This window comes from Pollicipes pollicipes, unplaced genomic scaffold, assembly GCF_011947565.3.
Source record: "Pollicipes pollicipes isolate AB1234 unplaced genomic scaffold, Ppol_2.1 Scaffold_5724;HRSCAF=6776_pilon_pilon_pilon, whole genome shotgun sequence".
NCBI lineage: Eukaryota > Metazoa > Arthropoda > Thecostraca > Pollicipedomorpha > Pollicipedidae > Pollicipes > Pollicipes pollicipes.
Window position 1 is genome coordinate 19,567,874 of NW_023596746.1, and position 23,885 is coordinate 19,591,758.

Here is a 23,885-nt window from a genome sequence, read left to right on the forward strand (position 1 = left end):
GTCCACTCCGACGTTTTGAGAATAAGTGCCCCGGTGTCTTAAAGCCCAGAAATTACCCCCAAATTCTGACCTTGATTTCGACGTTCTTCTGCGTTCGTTACCATCCATCCACGTTTTCTCAGGTGGATGAAAAAAACGACCCGAGCGTCGGGCAGTTCGTCGCTACATTCCGGCATTTGCACGAGACGCATCAGGCACATCACAAGACTGGATCCCAATCCATCCTGGCTGCGGGTCACAGTCCGAGTCAGCGGGGTGTCGATGGCATGTGTGACACCGACTCCAATGAGGTGCTCGATAGACTGGACGACCATGACTACCGGCGGAGGCTTCGTGGTCGCCAAGGCAGCTTGCTATGCCACCGTGTTCGTCGTCCGAAGGGCATTGGACAGAGAAGGCTGCACCACCTGCCAGGAGGCACTGGTGAGCCGGCGGGAGCCCGACGACCCCACGTCCTTATGTCACCGTCTGTGGGTGCAAATCTGCGTTGGGCTGATGAATCCCGCAGAGGGAGCAGTCAAGAGGTGGTCCTTAAATACTGAGGAGGAGCACCGCCTCTGCATTGTGCAGCTTGCTTACCACGCAGTGTCAAGCGGATGCTGAAGAGTGCGGCGATGTGCTGCATCGGGACCAATGGCGTGTGAGATCCCGGCCGCCACCCCCTGGAAACTTAGTGCGGTTTGGAAAACCACCGTGGCAGATTCTCGTGGTCACCTACCGACGGATGTGTCTTCATCACCAGGTGAAGCGGCGCGACGCATGCCTGCAAAGGAACAGCATCCTAAAAAAAAACACTACAGCAGTGTTGTTTCGAGGACATTGGGCAGGATGTAGGCGCCAATATTCTATCTTCATGTGTTCGATGGCGTAACCAGCAGGCACCATTTCCTACAACTCTCACACTCAACCGATCGTCGCGTTCGTACGGCCTATTTCCTGCTCTCTGTTTAGGCTTTTATCATACGTGATCTGGGGTTTTGTAGGAAGAAATGTCTGTGTCTTGATGTGCGTTGCTGACTTATATAAATTTGTGTGCTAAGTTTGATCAATGCCTTCTACCAGTTAGCTGCATAATTGTTCATAACTTAATACAGTTTTACTGTCAGTTCGCAGAAAAAAGAGCGCGAAACCAAGACATTTTTGGAAGACGTTTGTAACGCCTCGTGGCGGTCCGGTTGGTCGGATGTATTATTCCGTTATTGCCGTGATAATTATTGTTGTGTAAGGAGCTATCTAGTCTTAAGAACTCATCAGTAGTCACTCCAATTATTGGATATTGGTGGACCTGTCCCTGACCCGGTCGGGCGCCTGCTCGTACGCCCAATCTATCTGAGCGTGGCAAGTACTTGTGCTCTTCATCTGTCTGCGAAGACCGTGGAAATGGCAAAAACAACGGGAGGCGACGACGGAAGGCAGATTCGACAGCGACTCGCACGTCGGCACCACACACGCGGCTGCCGACCCGTGGACACCGGTGGTATCACCGCGGCACCAGGTGTGCTGAATTCCACCACACGGCAGCATAAAGTACTGCGCCCCTGGACGCCCACCGCGGAATCCGGCACCACCGCGCGTGAACTCTGCGACACTTGTCCAACGGACGCCAGGTACAACGGCCGCCCCGCCGCTGCTTGGCGTGAGCGCGGCGGAGCCGTCCGGGCCAGCGGCAGGGCCGCGGCGGCCGTCATCAGGGCTGGGCCCGCGCTCTACAGGATTTCCGAACGGATGTCATTCGCACACATCAGATACGACTGCAGCCGACCCCCGCAGAGCTCTGGATCATTATCTATACAGGCAGACGGGAGGACAGCGGCCCCACCATGGCTCGGTGTGAGCACGGCGGATCGTGCGCGCAGGCAGCGATCGTGGAAGTCGGCAGCGGGAATTTCTCCATACGTGTAACTCATTGAGCAGTGAAAGACAAGACGTAGGTGTTTCAGAATCGTTGACGTATGACCTGTGTCTTAATGTCTCAATGTCGTAAAGCCCTTCAGACTCGGTTCTAGCCCTATTTTTTTCTTCCAAGATCTTACACAGCGACCCCCCTCGCCCATGCGTTGCGACGGCTCCGTCAGATCGAGCCCATGCTTCTTGTCTTTACCAATATGGCGGCCGGCTTCACGTGCCACCAAGCGAACCACTCCCTTCACCTGTCCTATCTAGTCTTTACGTCCATGGTCATGTTGACGGCAGTCGCGACCGCAAGGAAACGGCTCAGTGCTCTCACAGAGCGTCGGCAGCTCAAAAGCGACAAAGTGTTAGTTTGCGCTGACGTCATTCGTCACGCGGAGACGTCAGTAACGTCATTGCAGAGAAAGTCGCAGTCGCGACTGCAGATAAACAGCCAAGTGCTGTCACAAAGCGTCGACAGCGTAAGTCGGACTGAACAATAATAAAAATTGATGAGAGGGAGAGGGAGAGAGCAGTATTGCATTGCCATTGGTAGCCAATGCGTTCCTATACGGGCGGTATTCTGTCGATTAGTTGAGCGACCAGAGGGCTCATGGCAAATATCCAATAAATCTGGGCAAGACATCACGATTTCTATTCATCTCACGCTAAAGGCCGAGTCTATTGTTGCTGACAGCTGATGAGCCGCTTGAAGAGAGCTAACTGACCGATCATGTCAGATGTCAATCGAGGATGTCAGCCTGGACCATCAGCCAGGGGCCGTAGCTGACGCCGGCGCCACCTCAGAAGCGGGCTGATGACGGTGCTGCCACCGGGCGGCGATGGCTGTAAACTCCACGGGAAGCCCGAGAAAGGGGCAGCCCGCCAGTCTCAGTAACAGCTCAGATCGTTGTTTGCCTGGGTGACGATCTGCAAAGTGGGGATTTGGATTTGGGAATTCAGGGCTGGAGTGATTTTTCCAACAAGATCGGACACCGATATTTTTATTCGCTTGCACACACGAGGTCGAGTAAAAAGAATGTGTGTAAGTTAGCATTGGCGTCTCTTGTCAACATTTAATTTGCCCAGCCTTCTTCTGTTTTGTCATCAACAACTGCTTCAGCTACGTCCATTAACCAATTAAGCTTTGTCGCGTTCATACTTTTCAAGTACATGCCTTACTTCAATTATTTTAAAGTGTTCCACATTTGCATGGGGTTTTGAGCTGAAATAGCCATCTTGTAAATCATTTGTGCAGTTCACATCTCTGCCCTTCTTAAGACATAAACAATTCTGGTTTCTGAGCTACACGCCCGAGAAGATGAGCGGACTATTTCGGGATGCTATTTCAAGGTCACCAGGCACCTATGGCGCCATAATAACGTCATTCAAATTCTGCCGTTTCATTAGCCATTCGGCAATCAAAGTCAACAAAAACTTGGTCATCGAGCTGTTTATGTCTGGTGCTGGTAGTCGTGCGCACGATTTCCAGATATTACGGCAGTGAATTAGCATTCAATTAATAATGTGCAAGGTAAGATGACGCAGGCGCGTATTGAGGAGGTTATTTACTAAACAGAGAAGTTCTGTTGTCTAGAGTGGCATTTTCCATTTCAATGTATTCCAGCAGTTGTAAGTAAACTTATTTCATCATATCTGATGTCTGCTCCAATACTTTCCAATGTGGAACATTCCTCTTTATGGAAGCATTGAATTCAATACATTGTTCACGGACATTAAAAACTGCTAATCCATCTTTCCATTTAACTTTCTCAAGAGCACTCTGTATGCTGTTAATTTGCCTGGCTACAGCTTTGAGGCTTAGAGAGATTATCCTCCGCGCCCGTATTTTACCTCAATATTAAATTTTCTTTGCTGTTATCTTTATCCCGAAACAAGATAACGCGTGCAATTGTATGGAGTCTGAGAGAACGTGTACCTTCAAAATTAGGTCTGAGAGATTATGGCCTTTCAAGTAAGTTTTCATTCCGTGCAATAGTTCCAACCTGAAACAAATCTGAGAGCCTCAGAAGACAAGGTTTTACAATGTTGCTGATTTGTTGGCTCTCACAATTTAATGCAGAATAAGATGATTTGATTTCATGAACAAATCCGCTGGGTGTATAGCACGTGAGTAGTCATACAGCACCCTTGTTAGTCTCATAAATTCGAATTTGCAGGAATGAAATAAAAAAGGCGGTAAAATTCAGCTTAACAATGAACTGAATAATTAAGACTCAAATGCCGAAAGGTTATTCGCTAAAATTAATCGTCAAGAAAAAGCCTTTGTTGCCATAGCCATGAATCAAATATGGAAGCAAATGTTTCGAATACTTTCCAGTTCAACGCTACCTTCCAAGAAGTAAAACAAAGACATTGGCACAACCCGGTTCTCCATTGGACTGGCTTACAGTTGCCTTGCCTCATTAGTATGTCAGTGCGTGCAACTAAAAGTTCCATGTGCGACGATTTGAATATCGAAAGGCATGAAATCTCAGCTCTAACACACCCTCCTAGTTTACCCGGACACGTTTTCATTTCGAAACGAAATTAAAGGCCTCTGGGTGTCAAAACCCTGCAACATGTTTTCATGAAATTATTCAATAACCCATCTCTCAGTAAAAACAAAGACATCCTCAGTTCCTTAGCAACGTAGCACTTCAACTCATCATATTTAGGCGATGTCCTTTCTGTTCCGTTTGGCTCCTATCGGATGCCGTGGGACAGGGTTGTTAATTTTTGTAAGTTGTTGGGAGGGGTAGCAAACCGAAAGCCCGACAACCCCGCCCTCCCAATTTGCATTACCGAGATTAGCAAACTACACTTTGATGAAAGCCCCAGTTCATTTTGAAGAAGTTTGTCGAATTTTCGTATGATTCGTAAAACGTCTTTAGTTCAAGCAGGATACTAAGCATGCGGGGAAGATCCAGGGAGCAGGCACTGGACGCACGCGCCTCGTCTGATCAGTAAGTGAAGGCGCCCCTTTAGAGGTCGCCTTAGGGCTCCGGAAGACCGTCTTCTGTGGCAGTCATCAGAGACAGTATGTATTTTGGTTTGTGAGGGACGGGGGCAAGGTTAGCAATGAAAAACTTAGATCATTCCGCATTCCGGAGTGTTTTGCTATAAGCTCATAACCCGTTGCGTGTCACAGCCATAGGTGTCAAGGTTATTGCATCGTTTATCCGTTCAGCTGTTATGATTTTTGTCTAGTGGTGAGACTTACCACGACTTTTGACTACAAGGGGAACGCGGGTGTCGATTTGTCGATTTGACTGGACGCACCAAAAACGTCTGAAGCCAGATAGCATTAACCCTGCGCCGATTACCGAAACATGGTTTCTTCGACCTATCCAAACAAAATAATCATTATATCCAAGGACAACATCTTTCGCCGAGACAGAGCGAATAAAACATATCGGAGCAGTGCTGTAGGTTCCTACTCAGTTGGGTGGCAATCAGACGCCATTAAGTTGTGATGAAAGTGGGTCAAATCGGCAACATCGTATTTATAGTGCAGTTAAAGCTAGGGTTTCCCCGCTCACCCCCCCCCCCCCCCCCCAATAACCTGTTCTGAGAAGCTACAGTCCCCTGGTCGAGGCCTCACGACCGTGGCATGTGACGGATTCGTAACTAGATTGCTCCAGCGTCAGGTCTAGGATGCAGCGCCCATTTCCCAAGAAGGGAGAAGGCCGGGGCCCACGACTCACATCGCTTAGGGTCCCTGAGGCAATGAAGCGTCCCTGTATCGATCTGGGGACCACACTGCATAGCACAGGTCATGTGCGGCAAGGAGCCCAGAATCGGCCTGGGGCAGTGTTCGAGGGGCTTGCAGAAAGACCTTTGATCAAGTGCTCTTTGGAAGGCACCAAGAGCTCGCTGCAGGTCACATTAAGGGACCCGGTCTGCGGGACCGCGCCCTGGAATGCTAATCAGAGAGTCTCTTGCACCCGCTTGGGGACACTCTATGACGGCGAGGGCCTCTATTTTGGTCAGGGACCAACAGCAACGAACAGTCGGCCCCGTGTTTGCCTGAGCCTTGGGAGCTCATTTCCCAAACAAGGACAAGGCTGGGACCCGCAATTTGCATCGGTTGGAACCCCTGAATCAACGAGGCTTCTGCGTCGGTCAGGGGCCCACAAAACCTAACAGAGGATTCTGTTCGGTAAGGGGTCGACCATGGTAACATTTGCTGAGCAGTGACAGAGAATGAACCGAAAATACTAGGGGCCCTCTCGCGTTGGTCGGGGACCCCTGACAATGGAAGTGGATATGATCATCTGCGATGAGAGTCCGCAATGAGGCAATAAAAGGTCAGGTCCGTGTTTCAGTCAGGGTTTTCATTACAACTCTCCACCTCATTTCAGCAGAAGCCCGTTATGCAGAACTGGAGTTTTTGTGCCAATTATTGGACATCTACATCGATAAGGGATATGTTTTGTGTTAATGAGGGTCTCTGCGTCGAATCCTAGGCCTAAATTTCCGAGTCAGGGGGCCTGCGGTGTCAAGCAGGCGACCAATGCACGTGCAGTTTCGCCAGAAAGCCCCACACAGACCCAAACATGCAGCCCCTGTTTGGCCAAAAAGGCAGCTGGTTTTTTCCCCTACGGTCAGTTCTAGTCTGACAGTCATACAGTCGTTTCTCCCTCACAATCTTTAAGGTTTAACTTAAACACGAATGTTTAAATTCCCTAGAAATTGTAATGGAGCGAGGCTAAACATCTTAAAGCACAACGACCACAGGGTTCCAGATAAAGCTCACACCTTCTTGTATTCTTGCGCCAAAAGTATAGTGTAGGTATAAGTGTAGAAATTATAGAAAACAACAATGCCAAACTTATTATCAACGGTGGCATGCATTTATTCAAGTTTAGCTGTTCATAGCTGCTTTCTAAGCCAGAGGAAATATCTTTGGACAGAACGTTGGTGACGTGACAATTAAGGACATTACCTTTCTATGAACCCATTGGCTGCATGTGCAAAATGTTCGCAAACAAACTATATTCCCGTAAGGCCACACCGATCGTCGCTGCAGTAGCCCAGCTTTTGCAGCTCGCTGAACTTATGCTGAACACATTCGTGATGTGAAGAAACCCGTGGGGTTTGTCTTCCAGACCAAGTGTTGGTAAATGGCTGGTAAAAGAAAGCCATTTTGCAAAAGGCTTGACAGCATCAGGCTGATAACATGGCGCTGAAAGTCGTGAGATTGCATGGGTGGTAAATGTTCTCTGTGTTATTTCAATAATGGCAAGAGGCGGAATGGGTCCTAGAACCTTCATTAAAGTAATTGGTTGGTGGCTCGTAGTGCAAACACTTAATTATTTTCAGCACAGAATCCGGTTCAAAGTCTTTCGTAATCCTTTCCCTCCACATACTCCACACGCTGATAATCCACCGATCACCTTGAGTTTCGCACGTCTGCCTTGTTTACCATATTTAGCTTTAGATTAGTCAGCGAAATCGTGACTGATGAGTAGCATCATTGCCTAATTTCCGCCTTCGTAAGCGACTTTTCCATAACAGATGGGCAATCCACTGACGGCGCAAGCATTGGCGCCGCCCACGCCATGCAAAAGACAACCTCCCCCTCCCTCTCTTCGGAAGGTGCGGACGGCAGAGACGCCTCCGAGGCAATCACGAGACAGGCGGAACATTCACACCCATGGCGGGCCCGTCCGTGGGCGATCCCGGGAATACCTCAGGGGACGTCCCCCACCCAGCTTCGGCATGCGAGACACAAATGTAGACAAGATTGGCGCGGATGAGGCGCATGATATTGTGCTATGAGAGCACAGCAGAAACGAGACCAATTGTAAGGCCTTGCGATTAGAATGCGGTGAGGTGGGCGAGATATCGTTGCTGGACATTGGAAGTAAAATCGTTTGAGATGGTTTGTCGGACGATAGGTTTGGTATATCTTAGTGTGGATCATGACTGCGTGGTTTGTGCACGGAGAGCTTCGTAGGCTAGCTCTTTCTGGTACGAAATCCGGGGTACAAATTGTATCAGGATTGAACTTCTTGACAAACTGCTGAAGTTCATGTACTGATGCCGGACTTCGAGCTGGTGAAGGTGGGTTGTTGCGATTAACAAAACATCCTGTTCATTGCAGTGTTGGCGGATGCCCGTAAAGCAAAGGCAGTAACATACGTGACAGAATGTCAGCCGGGCCGGGACGGGGCGGAAAGAATGACCACATTGGCGTGGCGGTTACGTGTGGAGGTGAGCCGACGCCATGTACTAGGATTGTGCGCTACTTTAAAGTGCGACAAAATATGGAGACCGTGAGGAATTATTTACACAAGAAATGCAACGACGAAAGCAAGACATGACACCACCACATACAGCGACCTGCGTCGACGCGAGCGCCGCCTCGCAGAGCGCCTGGAGGTGCCGCACGGCAACTCACGTGGCGTCGCGATCGTTAATACCTGATTGGAGAAAATGCCTTTTGCTGGGTGCGCGCCTTATTTGTCACGACCGATCAGCTCTGCGCGCACACCTATTCAACACGCGCCATACACAGCCGAGGCGAGGCGTTCGGCTGGCTCTCCTGGCTCGAATGGGTGACGTAGTTGTCCGCGTTAGTTGCGTGGCGGCTGACGCTTATTCGGCAGCAGTCGTCATGTCGTTTGTCTGCCTCTGTCAGATGACGGAAATGCTGAGACTGGTCGGGCAGGCGAGTCTGGAACGGGTGCAGGGTTGCTGACCTGGCGAGTTAGCAAGGTCGCGACCGTTCGGACAGTTAATCTTTCGTTGACCCGGCTGACGCGAGATGGGCAGCGAGTGTGGACCACTTACTGCCGGAGAATATCCAGTCCATGAGCGGTGCGGAGTGCGATGTGTAGGAGGCGGTGAGGTCAGCCGGAGGGGGACGGTAATAGCTGGCCCCGCGGTCGGCTGGTGTAGGGTGTAGTGTGCTGATGCTGCGTGTAGTGTAGGCTCGTGCAGGTCCACGGACGGCTGCGATGTTCACTGGGGTGAGCGGGTGCGGCCGGGTGCAGCCGTGCAGCGCGGTCGGGTGCGGCCGCGATGTCCCCCAAAGCGGTTGTTCTCGTGTGGCAATTACTTAAGGTCGGCAGCGGACTGAATGCCGGCTCTCTGCTTTACGAACGGCTGCTCTTTACAAAACGTGTCGTCGACGTCAAATGCAGGTTTTATGTTGATGTTATCTGATGGTGCCATTCCGCAGACTGTCCAGGCCAATGTTTTTGAGGTGTCATGACGACAATACGTCGATGAGCTCTGGCGTTGCCTCCGAGCCCCACAGTCCAGTTGGTTTGCAAGCGGTGAGCTCCGGTGGACAGCGGCGAGACGCTGGTAAGACCGCTGCGATCCTTACGGGGCAGGTAGGTTCATGGGACTGGGTACAGCTAGAAACGTTACATTCCTGTGAAAGGGAGTGTTCTACATTTGTATGGGGTTTTGAACTGAAAGGGCCATCTTGAAGATCATTCGGTGCGCTTCACGACGCTGCCCTTCTTCAAGCCTAAACTTCTCTAGCTTCTGAGCTATACGCCCGCGGAGATGTGCGGGCTTTTCCGGGGACTTTTTCGAGGCCACCCAGGCATCCATGACGCTACTATGATGTCGGTAAAATCCTGACATTCCATTGCCCAGGAGGTGATCAAAGCCAACAAAAAATACAAGTGCCAAATCGTTGATATCTGACGTTCGTGAGCACCAATTCCAGATGAAATGGTCGTCCATTGGCTCCCCCTCAATATTGTGCAAGGTACGATGACGTAATCAAACAATGATGACGCATTGAGGAGCATGTTTGCTAAACAAAGAAATTGTGTTGTCTGGTGCATCTTTTCCACATAAGAGCATACTAATATCTATAGGTGGGATTATTTCATTATATCTGGTGCTTACTTCATGTCTTCAAATGTGTAACTTTCTCTTAAAGGGAACGTTTCACATTTAAAGACATTGAAGCAGGTGACAAATATGATGAAAAAGCTCAGCCATAACTATCGGCCTATTTTTAGGTGAAAGACTGTTTTAGACAACATGATTTTCTCTTTATTAAATGTGCTCTTCAATGTGTCATGGTTTGATTGCGTCATCGCACCTTGCACAACACGGATTGAGAGCCAATTGACGGCTGTTGTATCTGGAGGTGACGCTCACGAACGCCAGATATGAACGCCTCGGCAATTATCTTTTTTTCTACCTTGAATGCCACATGGCTTATGGCATGGCAGGATATGAATGATCTTATTATGGCGTCATGAATGCCAGGATGACTTTGAAATACTCTTCCCCATACACCTTTCCTTATTTTCGCGGGCGCATAGCTCAGAAACTAGAGAGGATCAGGTCTTAAGAAGGGCGGGATGGTGAACAATGCCGAAAGGTTTTTAATATGGCTATTTCAGTTCCAGCTCCCATATCAATGTGGAACACTCCCTCTATGTGCGTATGATATTGCGCTATTCACGCCTGATATCTATGACATCTCTGGTCTTTGCCACACGTTTGCTCTTTGTTCCCAAACAGATCTTCGATATTTTGGTTTTAACATGCAGACATACGGAAAGTAGTGGTACTCTCATGTCTCACAACGCTTATTGTGGTGCTCTCAAACATGGCGGTGCTGGGGATCAGAGCTCACCGACGAAATCGTTGAAAAATATTGCAGAGAATTGGCCATATTTTAACCCGACATGCGCCTGTTGGGCAGAAAAGGTGCTTCTTGAAATGCTAGTTTTGCAGCGATCTGGGAAACAGTAAATTGAGAAGTGTTTTTTCGTTAGTTTATTACCTTTTAACCATGTCACAGGAACGGGGAGAGGTGCTGGGGCTCACATCCCTTCACACCATTACTTGGCGGAAAGCCCATGACGCACGTGATGGTCCAATTTAAATTGTTAATAAAGACAGGAACGTGTTCATGTCTCCAGGGACACGTGTCCCTACCCTTATTAGTAAATGCATGCCTGATCTGACATGTGTGTGCGTGAATGATCACACTTTGAATTCTAGATGTAAACGAAACCTTAACGAACTGAGAATGTGCGATGCTGTTCTTCGCCGTGCAATAATCTTGCTTGCATAGGGTGCGCCAAACTGAATGTCCAGTACAGTTTTTTAAGCTATGGCCCCTCCCCTCCCCCCCCCCCCCCCCCCCCCCTCTCCTCATTGCGGACTCCTTTCAGCACCAACGAGTGGAGCACAATGGTGCGTCTGGTCTTGACAGTTTGCCGGGAAGCACATAACGACCGTCATTCTTCCACCGACCACTCCCAGGCGCTCGGACTGGTCTGGCGCCGACACCGGCATATGGCGGAATGAACGAGCCCGTTGCCCGAGCCCGAGCCGAGCTGGATGGTTCGTGTTGCCAGATTGTCTCTTCAGTGACAGTATTTCACGTCCAGCATTCTCCAGTGCTCCACGGCCGGTGCTGTCTCGTCGCAGGCGTGCCAAGCTATCGCTGAAAGTGCTATACTACACCAGAAGAGCACTAATGGTCCGTGCTTCAAGTTGTCGGCGAAACGCGACTGAGAATGTTTGGGGCATATTGGTCCAGAAATCACTGATGGCGTAGCGGCTCGGCGCCCAGGCCTACCGTGGTGATACACGAGCCTCCACTCCGAAACTCTCCGTGGAGGCCGGAGTGACACTGCATGACCTCAAAGTTGCATGGAGCCCTCCTACACTGAGAAAAAAACGTTACTCCCGTTGTTTCCCAGAGAGTCATCCATCAACAACGCGTCAAAGTGATCGCGGAAACAGCATATGTAAGGAAGATTATCGATTGCTACCCCTTGACCGGTGTTAAATCTTAAATCACGGTGACCCTGGACTATCTAGTAAATGCTTATCCTTGAGAGGACATTTGGCCTAGCTAAGCGCAAGACGCTATCGTACTGCCTCATAACATCCAACAAATCAACACGGTAGATTCATAAGACACCACTCTGGGTCACAATGGGGTTATGAAACACATGACACTGCTCGAAGAGTTCAGCTACCCTTAACGCGCATTTAGAAGAATCACGCTGCCACCCCCATGAGGATGTCTTTCCCTTTGTTTTTGACATAGACGGGGAACCGCAGGAGAATGTTTCTGTGCACCGGCCGCTGCGCTGGCTGAGGTGAGGCTGTCCGCCAGGCAGAATCCGAAAGGTTGAGGCAGCGCACTAGTTCTAGGGAAGTTGGTCTGTACCCATGCTCCAACAGCAAGGATCGCCACGAGCACTGATGTGAAGTCCACCGCTACGTCGGCCCGGGTGGGATTAGCGGCTGCGCTTGCGCTGTTCGGACTTGTCGCTGCGTCGGCAAAGTGAGACCGATCGCTGCGCTGGCTCTAGCTCGACCGGCTGCTGCGCTTGTTTCAGTAAATCTACCAACTGCGCTGGTACTATTGAGGTTCGCCGTTATCCTGTGAGCTGCCGAAGCTCGCCGTTAAGCCGTGACCTGCTGAGGCTGGTCGTTATGCTATGACCTGTTGAGATCGGTCGCTATGCCGTGACCTTTAAGATTCGCCGTTGTGCCGCGACCTTTTGAGGTTCGCCGTTATACTGTGAGCTGTTGAAGCTCGCCGTTATGCCGTGACCTGTTGAGGTTCGCCGTTATGCCGTGACCTGTTGAGGTTTGCCGTTATGCCGTGACCTGTTGAGGTTCGCCGTTATGCCGAGACATGTTGGGGTTCGCCATTATGCTGTGATCCGTTGAAGCATGCCGTTATGTCGTGCTCTGTTGAGGCTCGCCTTCGTGCTGTAAGCTGTTTAAGCTCGTCATTATGCTGTTGGCTCCGGCTCCGGCGAGCTCGACTGCCTTGTTTTAGATGTGGGTTACAACCTGATTAAGCCTGCTTTGCATTCAGATCTAGTCCTAATCAGCTAATGTTAAAATATGCGTAGGTCTAACTGGGACACAATTTGGTAAAAATCTGAAATGTACGGAACATGGCATAAGTAGCGGCAAACCTATAGTTTTTCGTCAGGCACATTCAAATCGCCAGCAAACTTTATTCCGGAAGCGTTTTTGCGTTGTCATCGCGCACCATTCAGCCATTTAACTTTTGTGGAATCGATCCCATGTGACCAAACCACAGAGTACCGCAAATGTGAAATGACGAATGTTGTATACATGATGAGAAGACAACGTCTCCTGATAAAAAATGCACGACTAATTTGATCGTCCTTGCGACAAATAAGGGCAATCATTCTCCTCATCCCATTGTTTGTGCAGTTAATATTTGGTGCCAAATTAGTTCTCTGTCTTATACGGTGGCATGAAAAGGCCTATCAATACTGCTGGCGCAAAAGCAGCTATCACAACCTAAATACTAGGGTAGCATCTTACTTATATCACATTCCAGCGGGCCAAATTGTATTGGGCCATAGAGCCCATCTCGCTTTGCGTTGAAGTTGTGGTGTTCTTCACCATTTCCAAGAGATGTAGTGCCGTCAGTACATCTTAAGTTGGCACTGTAGCCGCATTCCGCTTATTCAGCTTTCCGTTGATGCAGCTTGGACATTTTGCAGACGGATGAAACAGTTCTCAACGGTATTCAACGACATTCAAAAGACGCTTCGAGATCCTGTGGACTGTGAGCGAAGTGAACAATCAAGCAGACGCTCTGCCAGCTGCGGATCGTAACAGCATGAGACAGCTGCCGCATGACAGAAAGGTAACCCCTACGAGACCCCAGCTACCGCATCGAAGTTTATTAACCACACCATATTCTGAAAGCCAGGGCCCAAGCTAACCCTCAAACAAGATGAGTAATCCAAACTTTTATTTCCTATCGCCATCTTTTTAACGATGTCGTCGTCGGAAGTAAATTACGATAATCTTGGTGTAGATTTCCCTGTGATGTGGACGAGCTCAGTCTGCCGTGCGGAGCACGGGCGTACTGACATGCAGTAGCCTTCTTTGCCATAAATCCCCAGAGGTGTTCAACTCCCCCAAGCAGCAGAGATGTGATCTGAGGAAGCATCTGAAAAGTGCCGCATCTGATTCCAGGTGGCCCACCGCCGTCTGCCCAAGCCTCTTGGCAAACGCATTGCAGGTGCCCTATTCAGCCACTTCGGACTGCTGCTTGGGATCGCCGCAGTCGCCTCGCTCGGTGAGCATCACAATGCGACGGGTGATGTGTGCTCTGCTGCCAACGGCTGCGGGCCTCAACAGGGGATTGCTGCATCCGATATGCTAGAGTTTGTCACACGGCTGTGGTCTTCAAATCCTCGTGCGATGCGAACTGGAGCTGGCTCCCCAGAACTGCATGACCATAAGAGGAGAAGCGTCATTTAGCTGATGCAAGCAATTGGTGAAACCATGCGGGGTCAGTCTATTGACTAAACAATGAATCGTTATGCCAATCAGCTGCTAAAAATGTAACACCGCATGTCACGAGAAAGAAAATTTGTGTTTGACAGCCCGATTAGACTCCAGGCTGCACCCCATCCCAGGATCTTGAAGTCAGAGCATCGTTGGTCATATGGGCTTGTGGTGGGCTAAGACAGAATTCCTCGGTATCATTAGCTATACAGATGGTTAGGCCATTTTCAGCACGCTTAGCTGCAAACTTGGAAAACTTAAGTGGCTTAACGCAGAATGGGGAGCGATCATGTTTGCATAAATAATCCATGCCACGAATCTGTCCGTGCCCTGATCCATACACCATGCACACACCCATATTCTACAGCTACAAATTTTTATGTTACATTTCATTTTATGCTTTATTCAATAACAATATGAGTTTTAATACAGGCACAAAGCTCCGAAAATTTAACTAAATGTCGTGTGGAAGGATTGACGTGAACACAATGCGTCCAAATAGAGAATCCATTGGCATATTACGGTGCACGAAGCTTTTTTAAGGGGGTCCGTTGCTTTGGAATTCACGCGGACCACAAATGATCATGGATCTGGACGCGATACTAGGTAGGTGCCTACCTGTATCGGCTAGGCAAATGCTCCACGGTCGCAATGCACCAACACGCACTGGACGCACAGCACACCACCAAGCCCTTTCGGGGTGGCGCAGCAGGGGGGGGGGGGGGGGGCAGAGCGGTCGGGACTATGCTTTTGTCCCTCAGAACTTTTGAGAGGCCCCTTTTCTAAACTGTAGGCATCGTAGCTGTAGCTACCCGCATATTATCAAAATTCAGGTCCAGGAGGCTAACATAGAGAGTGATCAATCGGGTTCCGAAGACCTTCACTGCATTTAGAACCTTATACACCAATGTCCCATTTTTCTTGATCATGAGGTAACCTTTTTGAATACACCAGCCAGTGGTCTAGATTATTTAACCCAATACTATGCTTATGCTTATGCTCTGTTACTATGTCCAGCTAGAGAGCAATCAATCAGGCTCAAAAGACCCTTTTACACTTCAAGATGCAATTTTTCTGCATCGTCAGGCTACCGTTTTGAATAAGGTAACCCATAGTCTAGGTCAGTAGGCCCAATATTACGTTAAGGAGGTCCTTAGGCGACTCGGAAAGCCCCCGTTACAAACTAGGAGCCTTCTATTCTAAGTTAGGAGGCATCCTCTATATTCAGGAGGCCTATTTTTGGAATAGAAGGCCTCTTTCACGCGTCAAGTAGCTACGGTTCCTTATCATGATTCCCTGTTTTGGGATAGCGAGGCCCTTCGGCTAGATTTGGAGGCTTCTTTCTGAATTGGAAGCGTCCTGTTGTAGATCAGAAGGCCCTTTTCTGGAACAGGTCACACTGTTTAAGGGTAGTGAGACTATTTGCTGGATAATCAGGACGCCCCATTCTGGAATATTAATTGTTCACATTAATTTACTTGGATAGGATGCGTGTATTAATGCCATAAAAAGGGTACATGCCTCCGGTGTCCTTCCTCACGAATATGACACTGCCCAGAACCCGTGTGGAGGGTCCTTCCGGAAGCCCTATGGGGATGCACTTATGTCCGGAGGCCTGGCAATGTTCCCCCCCTGCACCCCTCCCCCTCACTCAAATACGTGTCCCGGCTCCCCGTACACCGCAGCCTCGCAATGTTTGCCGACTGCGATCCCCAATACTCACGCCGTAAAGCTTGTCGCGCTCACATTCGCATTCACACGCAAACGCATGCATTCAATGCTGCAGATGGAAGCAGAAGCAAGCGACTATATTTCCGCAAGCCTCCAGTAATAGAGCAACAATCTAGGTGTACCATACATCTGAAATTATTGTAATTTATTATCTGAGTTAATTGCTTTTCGTGATGCCAGCTCACTCCTCAGTGACCTGTTCTTAACCTTATCAAGTATTGCATGAACGTCATTAAAGTTGAAACCAAAGATGATGTTTCAATTGCGAAATGTACGAACTGCGTCACCATTACTGTATTTGTTAGTTTTCGTTTCCGGGGTGTGGTTTCCTTTTCACTTTGTGGGCTTCAGCCCCCTCTTGGCCTTTGGGAAGAAAGTGAGCCAAACCTGGGGGGAAACACATTTCTTGGCATATTTTGGAGGGTAGGTTGTGTCATTCTTCGTAGTTCAGCCCCCCCCCCCCCCCCCAGCTCAATTTGCGAAGTCATACACCTGTTTTGTTTAGTCTTTTATGCACTTGTTTTGTGTGTGACCTTGTGGTCCTAGGCTTATTTTCACCACATTTGAACTATTTTCTTAGCTGGCTAGAACTGGCTATACAATTACTTGAATCCGCATGTGCATTTGTACGTATTTTCTCGTCAAGGCGCATGATGTTAACAAATCACAGCATTTGTTCATAATAGTCTGTAGCATAGTGAGCTGAAATCTTGCAGCATTTGTTATTGAGATCACAAATTATATACAATACATAATGAGAAAACAACTTCACGATGAAATTGGTCTAAAAATGCGAACAAGATCCAAGTGATAATCAATTTGTTTTGGGTGATCAAAACTGCAGACATCATAGCAGTTTTTATCACCTTGGTCATAACCCAGACAACCTGGGAAATACGACTTTTCCCCGTCCATGCGGCAAGCGGCATGACGGTAAGTCGTAAAAATAGTTCCACACCTATAACAATTTTTGTCCATTGATCTCACGCTACGGGCGGAAATGCACCAATGACCTCGGGCTGGAACATTGCGTGTACTGTGTCTTGTATTAGATCTAAGCAAAGTTAGGAACCAGGTTCCCCTTGTGACTTGTTTCATTTAAAATTACAGCATGTCCGACATTGACGTTCTCTTCAGAAAACGTTTTAATTCCGAATCAGTCAAATCCGAGTACATAATCTGCGAGTGTACGTCAATATATCAGGAACTCATTAGTGCTGTGCATGACAGCAGCTTTTTATAAAATCAAACGACCTATTTTGACCAATAGAAATGGAGAAGTGTGATTTTGAATCGACGCGACCACAAATGTTTTGCACATTGTTATTGTGTGTAGGTGTGCCTACGTGGCCTGGTGATGTTGACAGGACCAATGAAACGTTACAAAATTGCACAGGCACACTTCTTAACAGCTTTTCAGAGATGAGAAACGATTAATTCGGAGCACTGAATCCTTATCTAAAAAGGAAGTAAATGTCAGATATGCTGTCATTTTCAATGAAACACACGCACGCACGCACTCACGTTCGCACGCACATATGTACAAATATGTATGTATATGTATATATATATATATATATATATATCCCTCTCTCTCTCCCTCAAAAACATATAGATTAACAACAAGAGTTGGGGGCTAAAACGCCTTCCCCCAATTGGCTGGAAAGTACACCCCTGAAGATTTATACATACATATACGTGAAAAAAGATTACCGTACCTCGGACAAGGGACTCAACAAATAAGATATATTCCATTTTTAGAGCTTAACTAACGGGTTTTAGAGCTTAACTATTTTAGGGCTTAACTTAACTAACCCCAGCATTTTGTTCACGATATTCGATTTTCGCCAAATTCACGTCACGTTATCGTTGCTTCACGGAGTGAGCAAAGACAAGTTTGTACACTGACCCCAGTGGAAACCAACCGCTACGGGGAAAGTATCGATAGCGTGCCTTCGTTTCAGGCGCCTGGATTTTCATCAGGATAGAGCTGCCTTCGGAAGAGAACCGGGTTCTGCTAATGCGACTGAAGGCGGCTGACATCGCTGACAGCTACCAGCACTTGGCCCAGCTGTTCTGGTACTACCATGGACAGAACTTTACTTTCCGCCAGTGGAACACTAAGGTATACACTCGCACGCCGCGCAGTTGTCGACCTACATGCGTAGTTGATATCTATACGACGCATCTTATTTCTGTTTTAAATAAGCAACGTACGAAAAACAGGTGTCTGGTTCCAGCCAGTCGTGGATGGGTGGGGTATACAATCCCCCTTCCCGCTAATTGAATAAGAATAGGGTTCTAGGCCCTCAGCTTTGAGAAGAAACCGGGTGGTACACCCTTCCTGTGCATTTTGGTGACGGGTTTAACATTTTTCCCTTGCAAGTCACAAACTTATTTTGCGGAGGTACTTACACGATCACCATTCCAGTCGCTCTTGGTGTAACGCGCGACGCGCTTGTATCACGGCCTCGGCTGCTTCCTATGCTGCTTTTGTCACGTTCAATATAATCCCGGTCCGGGACAAAAATAATTTCCGATTCACATTCACACAGGGCAATTTACGCCAGCTTGAACGAAGTTCAGAACATAGATTTCAGTACATTATTTTTATTGGATACGCAGTTGTGTACTAGGGCTCCAGTTTACAATAAACAAGTGGCAAATATGGCTGAAAGTGGCGTGGCACAGGAGCTTTAACAGTGTACTCATTTCGGTTTTGTCATGCCCAGAACTGCCCATTATTGACTGGCATGGCCATAATTTGTGCAAGATATGGTCGAGGAATGTTCCGTGACACCGGTAGCATGTATGGACTTTTCGCAAACAACCCAACGCCTTTCATAAATAACCGGTATAAGGATTTTGAACTGACCAGGTCTCGAACGCCGTCCCTTCCACTTATCAAACCCATGCGTTACTGGCTGCACCATTCAGACCGGGCGGCGGGCTTCAAAAGTCGGAAAATTCATGGCGAGCTATGCACAAAAGCTTTGACCCATTACGCCGTGGTAGTTTCGCTTCTCTTGATAACAAGTATGCAAAACATCGGCGCAAATAAATGAAACAACTATTCTTCTGGTGCCGGGTTCACCGAAATTGGCGTGATCGGATTCGATGCACGGCTCTGAAAAAAGGCCGCTAAAGGGAGTGTTTCACATCTGACGATATTGAAGCAAGCATCAGATATGATGAAACAAGCTGTTGGTGAACTTTTAAGTAGAAAAGACTGCTCTACACAGCACGATTTCTATGTTTAGTTACTATGCCCCTCAACACGTCATTGATTACTTCATCGCACCTTGCACAACGTTGATTGAGAGCCAACCGACGGCCGTTGGATCTAGAGATCGTGCTTACGAACGCCAGATATGAATAGCTCGATGATAACGTTTTGCTTGGCCTTAATCGCCCTATAGCTTGTGAAATGATAAAATCCAAATGACATTATTATGGCGTCATTAATGGGAAGGTGACCTTGAGATACCCTTTCCCAAAGTAATATCGCCATTTTCGTGGGCGTGCACTTCAGAAGCCGGAGGGGTTTAGTCCATAAGGATGTCAGGTCAGTGAAATACAACCACTCCCTCTAACACGTGAACCATGTGCGCTAACGTGAAAAGTGTGCCGTGGAGCGATCGTGCTGCCAATGTTCTTCGATGGGGGACGATAGCCAGCCATCGGCATGAGCCAAGTCGACGACAGCGCTCACGAGCCCCGATGGCAAGTACAATTTAGTCGACTGAAAACAATCTTGCTCTGGAGGCTGTGGACTCTGCGCGATCCCACACACGACCAAGGTCCCACCCAATCTGATTTACTAGATCGAATTCGTCTGATGTAAAAGGCAGGGATAACTGCATTTTTGCTGCAACGATCCATTGGCCGTCATGCAACCAGATCGCATCACCTGTAACGACAATGCCCGGCAGGTAGCCTGCCGCCCGCGTGGCGGCACACGGTGTTTTGCGGTGCTTAATGCTACCAGCTGCGGACAGATGTCAACCAACGTATACCTAATGTTTTCTTTAAGCATTGCAATCGTTAAAAACCCTTTATATATCTTATCACCGAACACGGTGTATACAGCGAGGGTAATAACAATTCACTCCGGCTTGATTTGGTTAATTACTTATGTTTTGAGCGGACCATTTCGGATGTATAAATGTGGTCAAAGGTGGGTCAGTATTGCTGTCGCCTTGAATTGTTCCGCAGTAATGCTCCATCATAGCTCACAACAACGAGGCCCCGAGCCCCCAACCCCGGCTCCTCCATGTGGGCCGAAGGAAACAAAACGATTTTCATAAGGCGAGGGTTAAACGGTTGTGAGCACGCTTGCCTCGCACCTTCGTGAAACCGATGCATAACAAAATATGTTTGTCTATCAACGAAAATATGTGTACGCTTATTCATCTGCGCTGCGTCGTTGACATGAATCATTGAAAAGAAAAGACTAGACCTACCAAAAGATGCTTCATTTCTCCAATCATTCTCTTTCAAACGTTGCGTGAAATGGTTGTTAGGACAATGAAAATGCCATCGGGCCGAATGACTTCCCACTTACTTTAGCATGGCTTACACAGCTAGCCAAGCGTCTTTCCCAAATTCCACGTGTTAATGTATAACAAAAACTTCAGTACGTGGTAATACGTGAATTCTTAAATAAAACACTTAGTCCTTGTTCCGACAAGACAGGAATTCAGTATGGCATGAAGCGGTGAGGAGATTGCATGCCATGTAGCATGTCGCGATAACGTCAGTTCAAAGCGTTATACGCGACCGGCCGGCCCTCCAACCATATGCCTAGCGCAAATTAAGGTCACGGCAAAACTGGGTACCTTTACCACTGCGGCCTATGAGCGCGAAGGCCGTGTAAAGAGAATGTATTTGGTTACCCGTTCTCTGAACATTGTCGAGGTAGATATCCTAGCTCTGGGCAAGGGGCTGTTGGTTTTGTTATAGATGGCGTCCTCGTCTATCGCCGTGCCGAGTTTCAACTCTCTTACGCCACTAGTTGGAGTGCGCTTGTGAACCTAGAAAAGCAACCATGTTCACAGAAGCCGAAATTGGGCGAATGGATGTTATTCTTGTAGGAATTTTAACTTCACTTGCAATTTAGTTGTAGGCTCCAGACACACAACTTCAATTTACTTCCCTCAATTAATCTCATCATCCTTTCTGCTTGCCTCTGCAGCGCCGTTTTCACGTCCCGCTCTTTTCCTTTGTGTGAGCTATCCCCGCGAAATTAACCGACAGTGTGCCACGTGAGCCCATTGAGGATACTACTTGAAACCGGCACGATGAAGCACAAATATAGCCTTGCATAGTGCTAGCGACCTTACTTGCACGCAGAGGCAGAAGACAGTTGCCGCGTTGCAAGCCGGTGAGTGGGCGTGGACGCTACATTAGTTTTAAAGGAAGTGTATCTAGCCTTGTCGGTTTTTTTAGGAAGACACTCATGCAGGCAATGCGAACAAGCTGCTGGTGCTGGAAGCAACGGAAACTTCATTTTTGGTTCCCAACAATGATAATTCATAACAATTATTTTTCTCACCCGTGGCATCGATGGCTGTGTGGACTGTACGGGTGTGAACACAGTTCTTTTAGGGGAAGAATTGTAACAATCAGAGGGAAGGGAACGACCAGTACGTATGATAACTCATGGCACATGGCAGACAAAATAAAGCGATGCAAAAAAGTGTCTACAGCCTAATACTAGCTGCAGACCGTTGCCTTGACGCCAAGTTTTTTTTTCATTTCACCAGCGGAAAAACGCACTACATAACATCACAGGGACGGGAAAAATAACGAAACATGTTCCCCTCGTAGAAAAAGCCTGACAGCGTCGAACTTGCCTTGATCACACCGTAACAACGCCATTCATGTCCTGCCATTCCGTTAGCCATTCGATGATCAAAGTTAAAATTGTTGAGTTGTTCATATGTGACGTTCTTTAACACGGTTTCTAAGATACAGCAGCCGTCAATTGGTTGCCAATCAATGTTGTGCAAGGTATGACGTAATCAAACAAAAACGTACCTTCCACTTAGGGGGAGAAGGGGCTCAGAAGGGCTCAGCAAAATGCAAGCCTTAAAAATAAGTCACGTGAATGCAGAAAATGTTCCTAATCTACGCAGACACTGCCACTAAAAAGTGACTTGTTTTTATATCACATATCTCAGCTTGCGGCTTCTTTACAGATCACTAGTTCTGCTTACAGTCCACTGGAATCTCGGGACATGCGGATTGCTGGCGGGCTCTGGCGGAAAGAAAATGCGGGAGTGATGTAATCCAACGGGCATGTATCTCTCTTAGCTTCTCGTAGACATTAGTGAATTTTTCAACTCATCATGGTCTACGTGGAATGTGAACAGTGAATGAGAGCCGAGTACATTTCCCGCACTATCCTTCAAAATAAATGCAAGCGTATTCCACGGCGGCCAATGTGTGAGCGAATTGCGAGTCCCAGCATGTCTTACGTAATGCGCAGGGCTTGAAGCAAGCGTGCAACTAAAAAGCATCACTTTTGTAGAACGGGAATAGGACCCAGGAGCTGGCAGCGATGAAACCAGCAGCATTCGTTAGAAAAGTACTTGAAATTCATCCTTTTTATTTTGAAATTGAGAGCATCCGCCGCGGCATGCTGCAGGCGGCTTACAATGTGCTCAATAAAAGGAGAACGAATGGATGAGAGAAACGATAGGCATGGAAAATGGAGGGCAATGAACGAACAATTGCGTAATAGCAATCAAGTGAATGGTATAGCTTATTGTGCCGAGTTCACGTGGCGTGAAGACACCGCATCGTTACCCGTGCAACGGAAATGTGTCCCCCGCAACGGATCGTTCGAAAGGTTACGTTTGGGTTAGATACGGAACAATACATACAGGAAGAATGAATTAGAAATCATACTAACAAGGTCCCAAACAAGTCGCCATCTCGGTTATGCGCGTTTTAAAACCAACCGCATGACGAATTTTCCCCTTTAAACTGCAATTACCCTGCCTATATGGGCAGCTGAAGGTAATTCGAATCAGCATCGGAACGGATCATGCGGTTTTAAGCCTCTCGACGAGGTACATTTACATGGGCGAGACCGGCTTTACGTCGGATTAGTGGTCGGTAGTTCGATCCCGCTTAGTTCGAATCAGGGAACGGATTATGGGCGAAAACTGCGCTTTTGAGGCGAACTGAACAAAACAAAAAAGTGCCGGTACTCTGTGTATGGATAGCAAATGTCAAGAGCCATGGTGGGCGCGAGACGGCTTTGAGGGCGAAGAAGAAGATGGACTCCGTTGGAAAAACGACCTGTGCGGGACTCATAGGCTTTGTAGCCACAGCACAAGCCATAGCACTTAAAACACAAAAGTTGCGTAGTCAACACTGCCAAATCTGCCCCATTGTTAGTGTCATATGAAAATGTTACCAGTGGGCATAATACATGTGAGCATTGTGCATTGCAAGGAGCAAGATCACACAAATTTGCGCAAAACAGGAAAAAATGATTTACAGATATTCCAGCCTATATTTCTGCTAGAAACAGTTTCTTTAATTACAGGTATGCAATCAACAATGGCAAGGAAGTGAGCTGGTAAATAGAACCATAAGTCAGTTCATGGCAATGGCAGAGATGATGTTAAAGTAACATGTGTTAGACCATCTATACAAGATAATAGCTCCAAAAAGTGCAAGCACGGTTACTGCTGCCCATTCTGCAACGTAGATCGTGATCTGCTGTTCTGACCGAAATTATTTAGGATGACATTTAAGATACACCTGGAGCCTGTGACACCTGAATATTTGCTGTCATGCAAGGGCTAGCAGGAAGCCAACATTTTCTTGTATTGGCCAACGACACTCACAAACTAACCACGCTCTGATCAGATGGGCCACCCAGCATCATGTTATGTACTTTGCCCAGCCCAAGAAAATATCACCTACCCCACACTAACGCATTTATGAGCAGCTTGCAA

At 47.9% G+C, this 23,885-nt stretch overlaps 1 protein-coding gene across 1 annotated transcript in view; it reads left to right on the forward strand.

The window, feature by feature from the left end:
* Positions 1-312: 312 nt before the first annotated feature.
* Positions 313-23,885, forward strand: part of LOC119102779 (TWiK family of potassium channels protein 7-like) — a 43,945-nt gene continuing 20,372 nt past the window's right edge. Inside the window, exon 1 of the mRNA XM_037226233.1 lies at positions 313-423. Within this exon, the coding sequence (XP_037082128.1) occupies positions 313-423 (111 nt within the window). The remainder of the gene's footprint in view (positions 424-23,885) is intronic.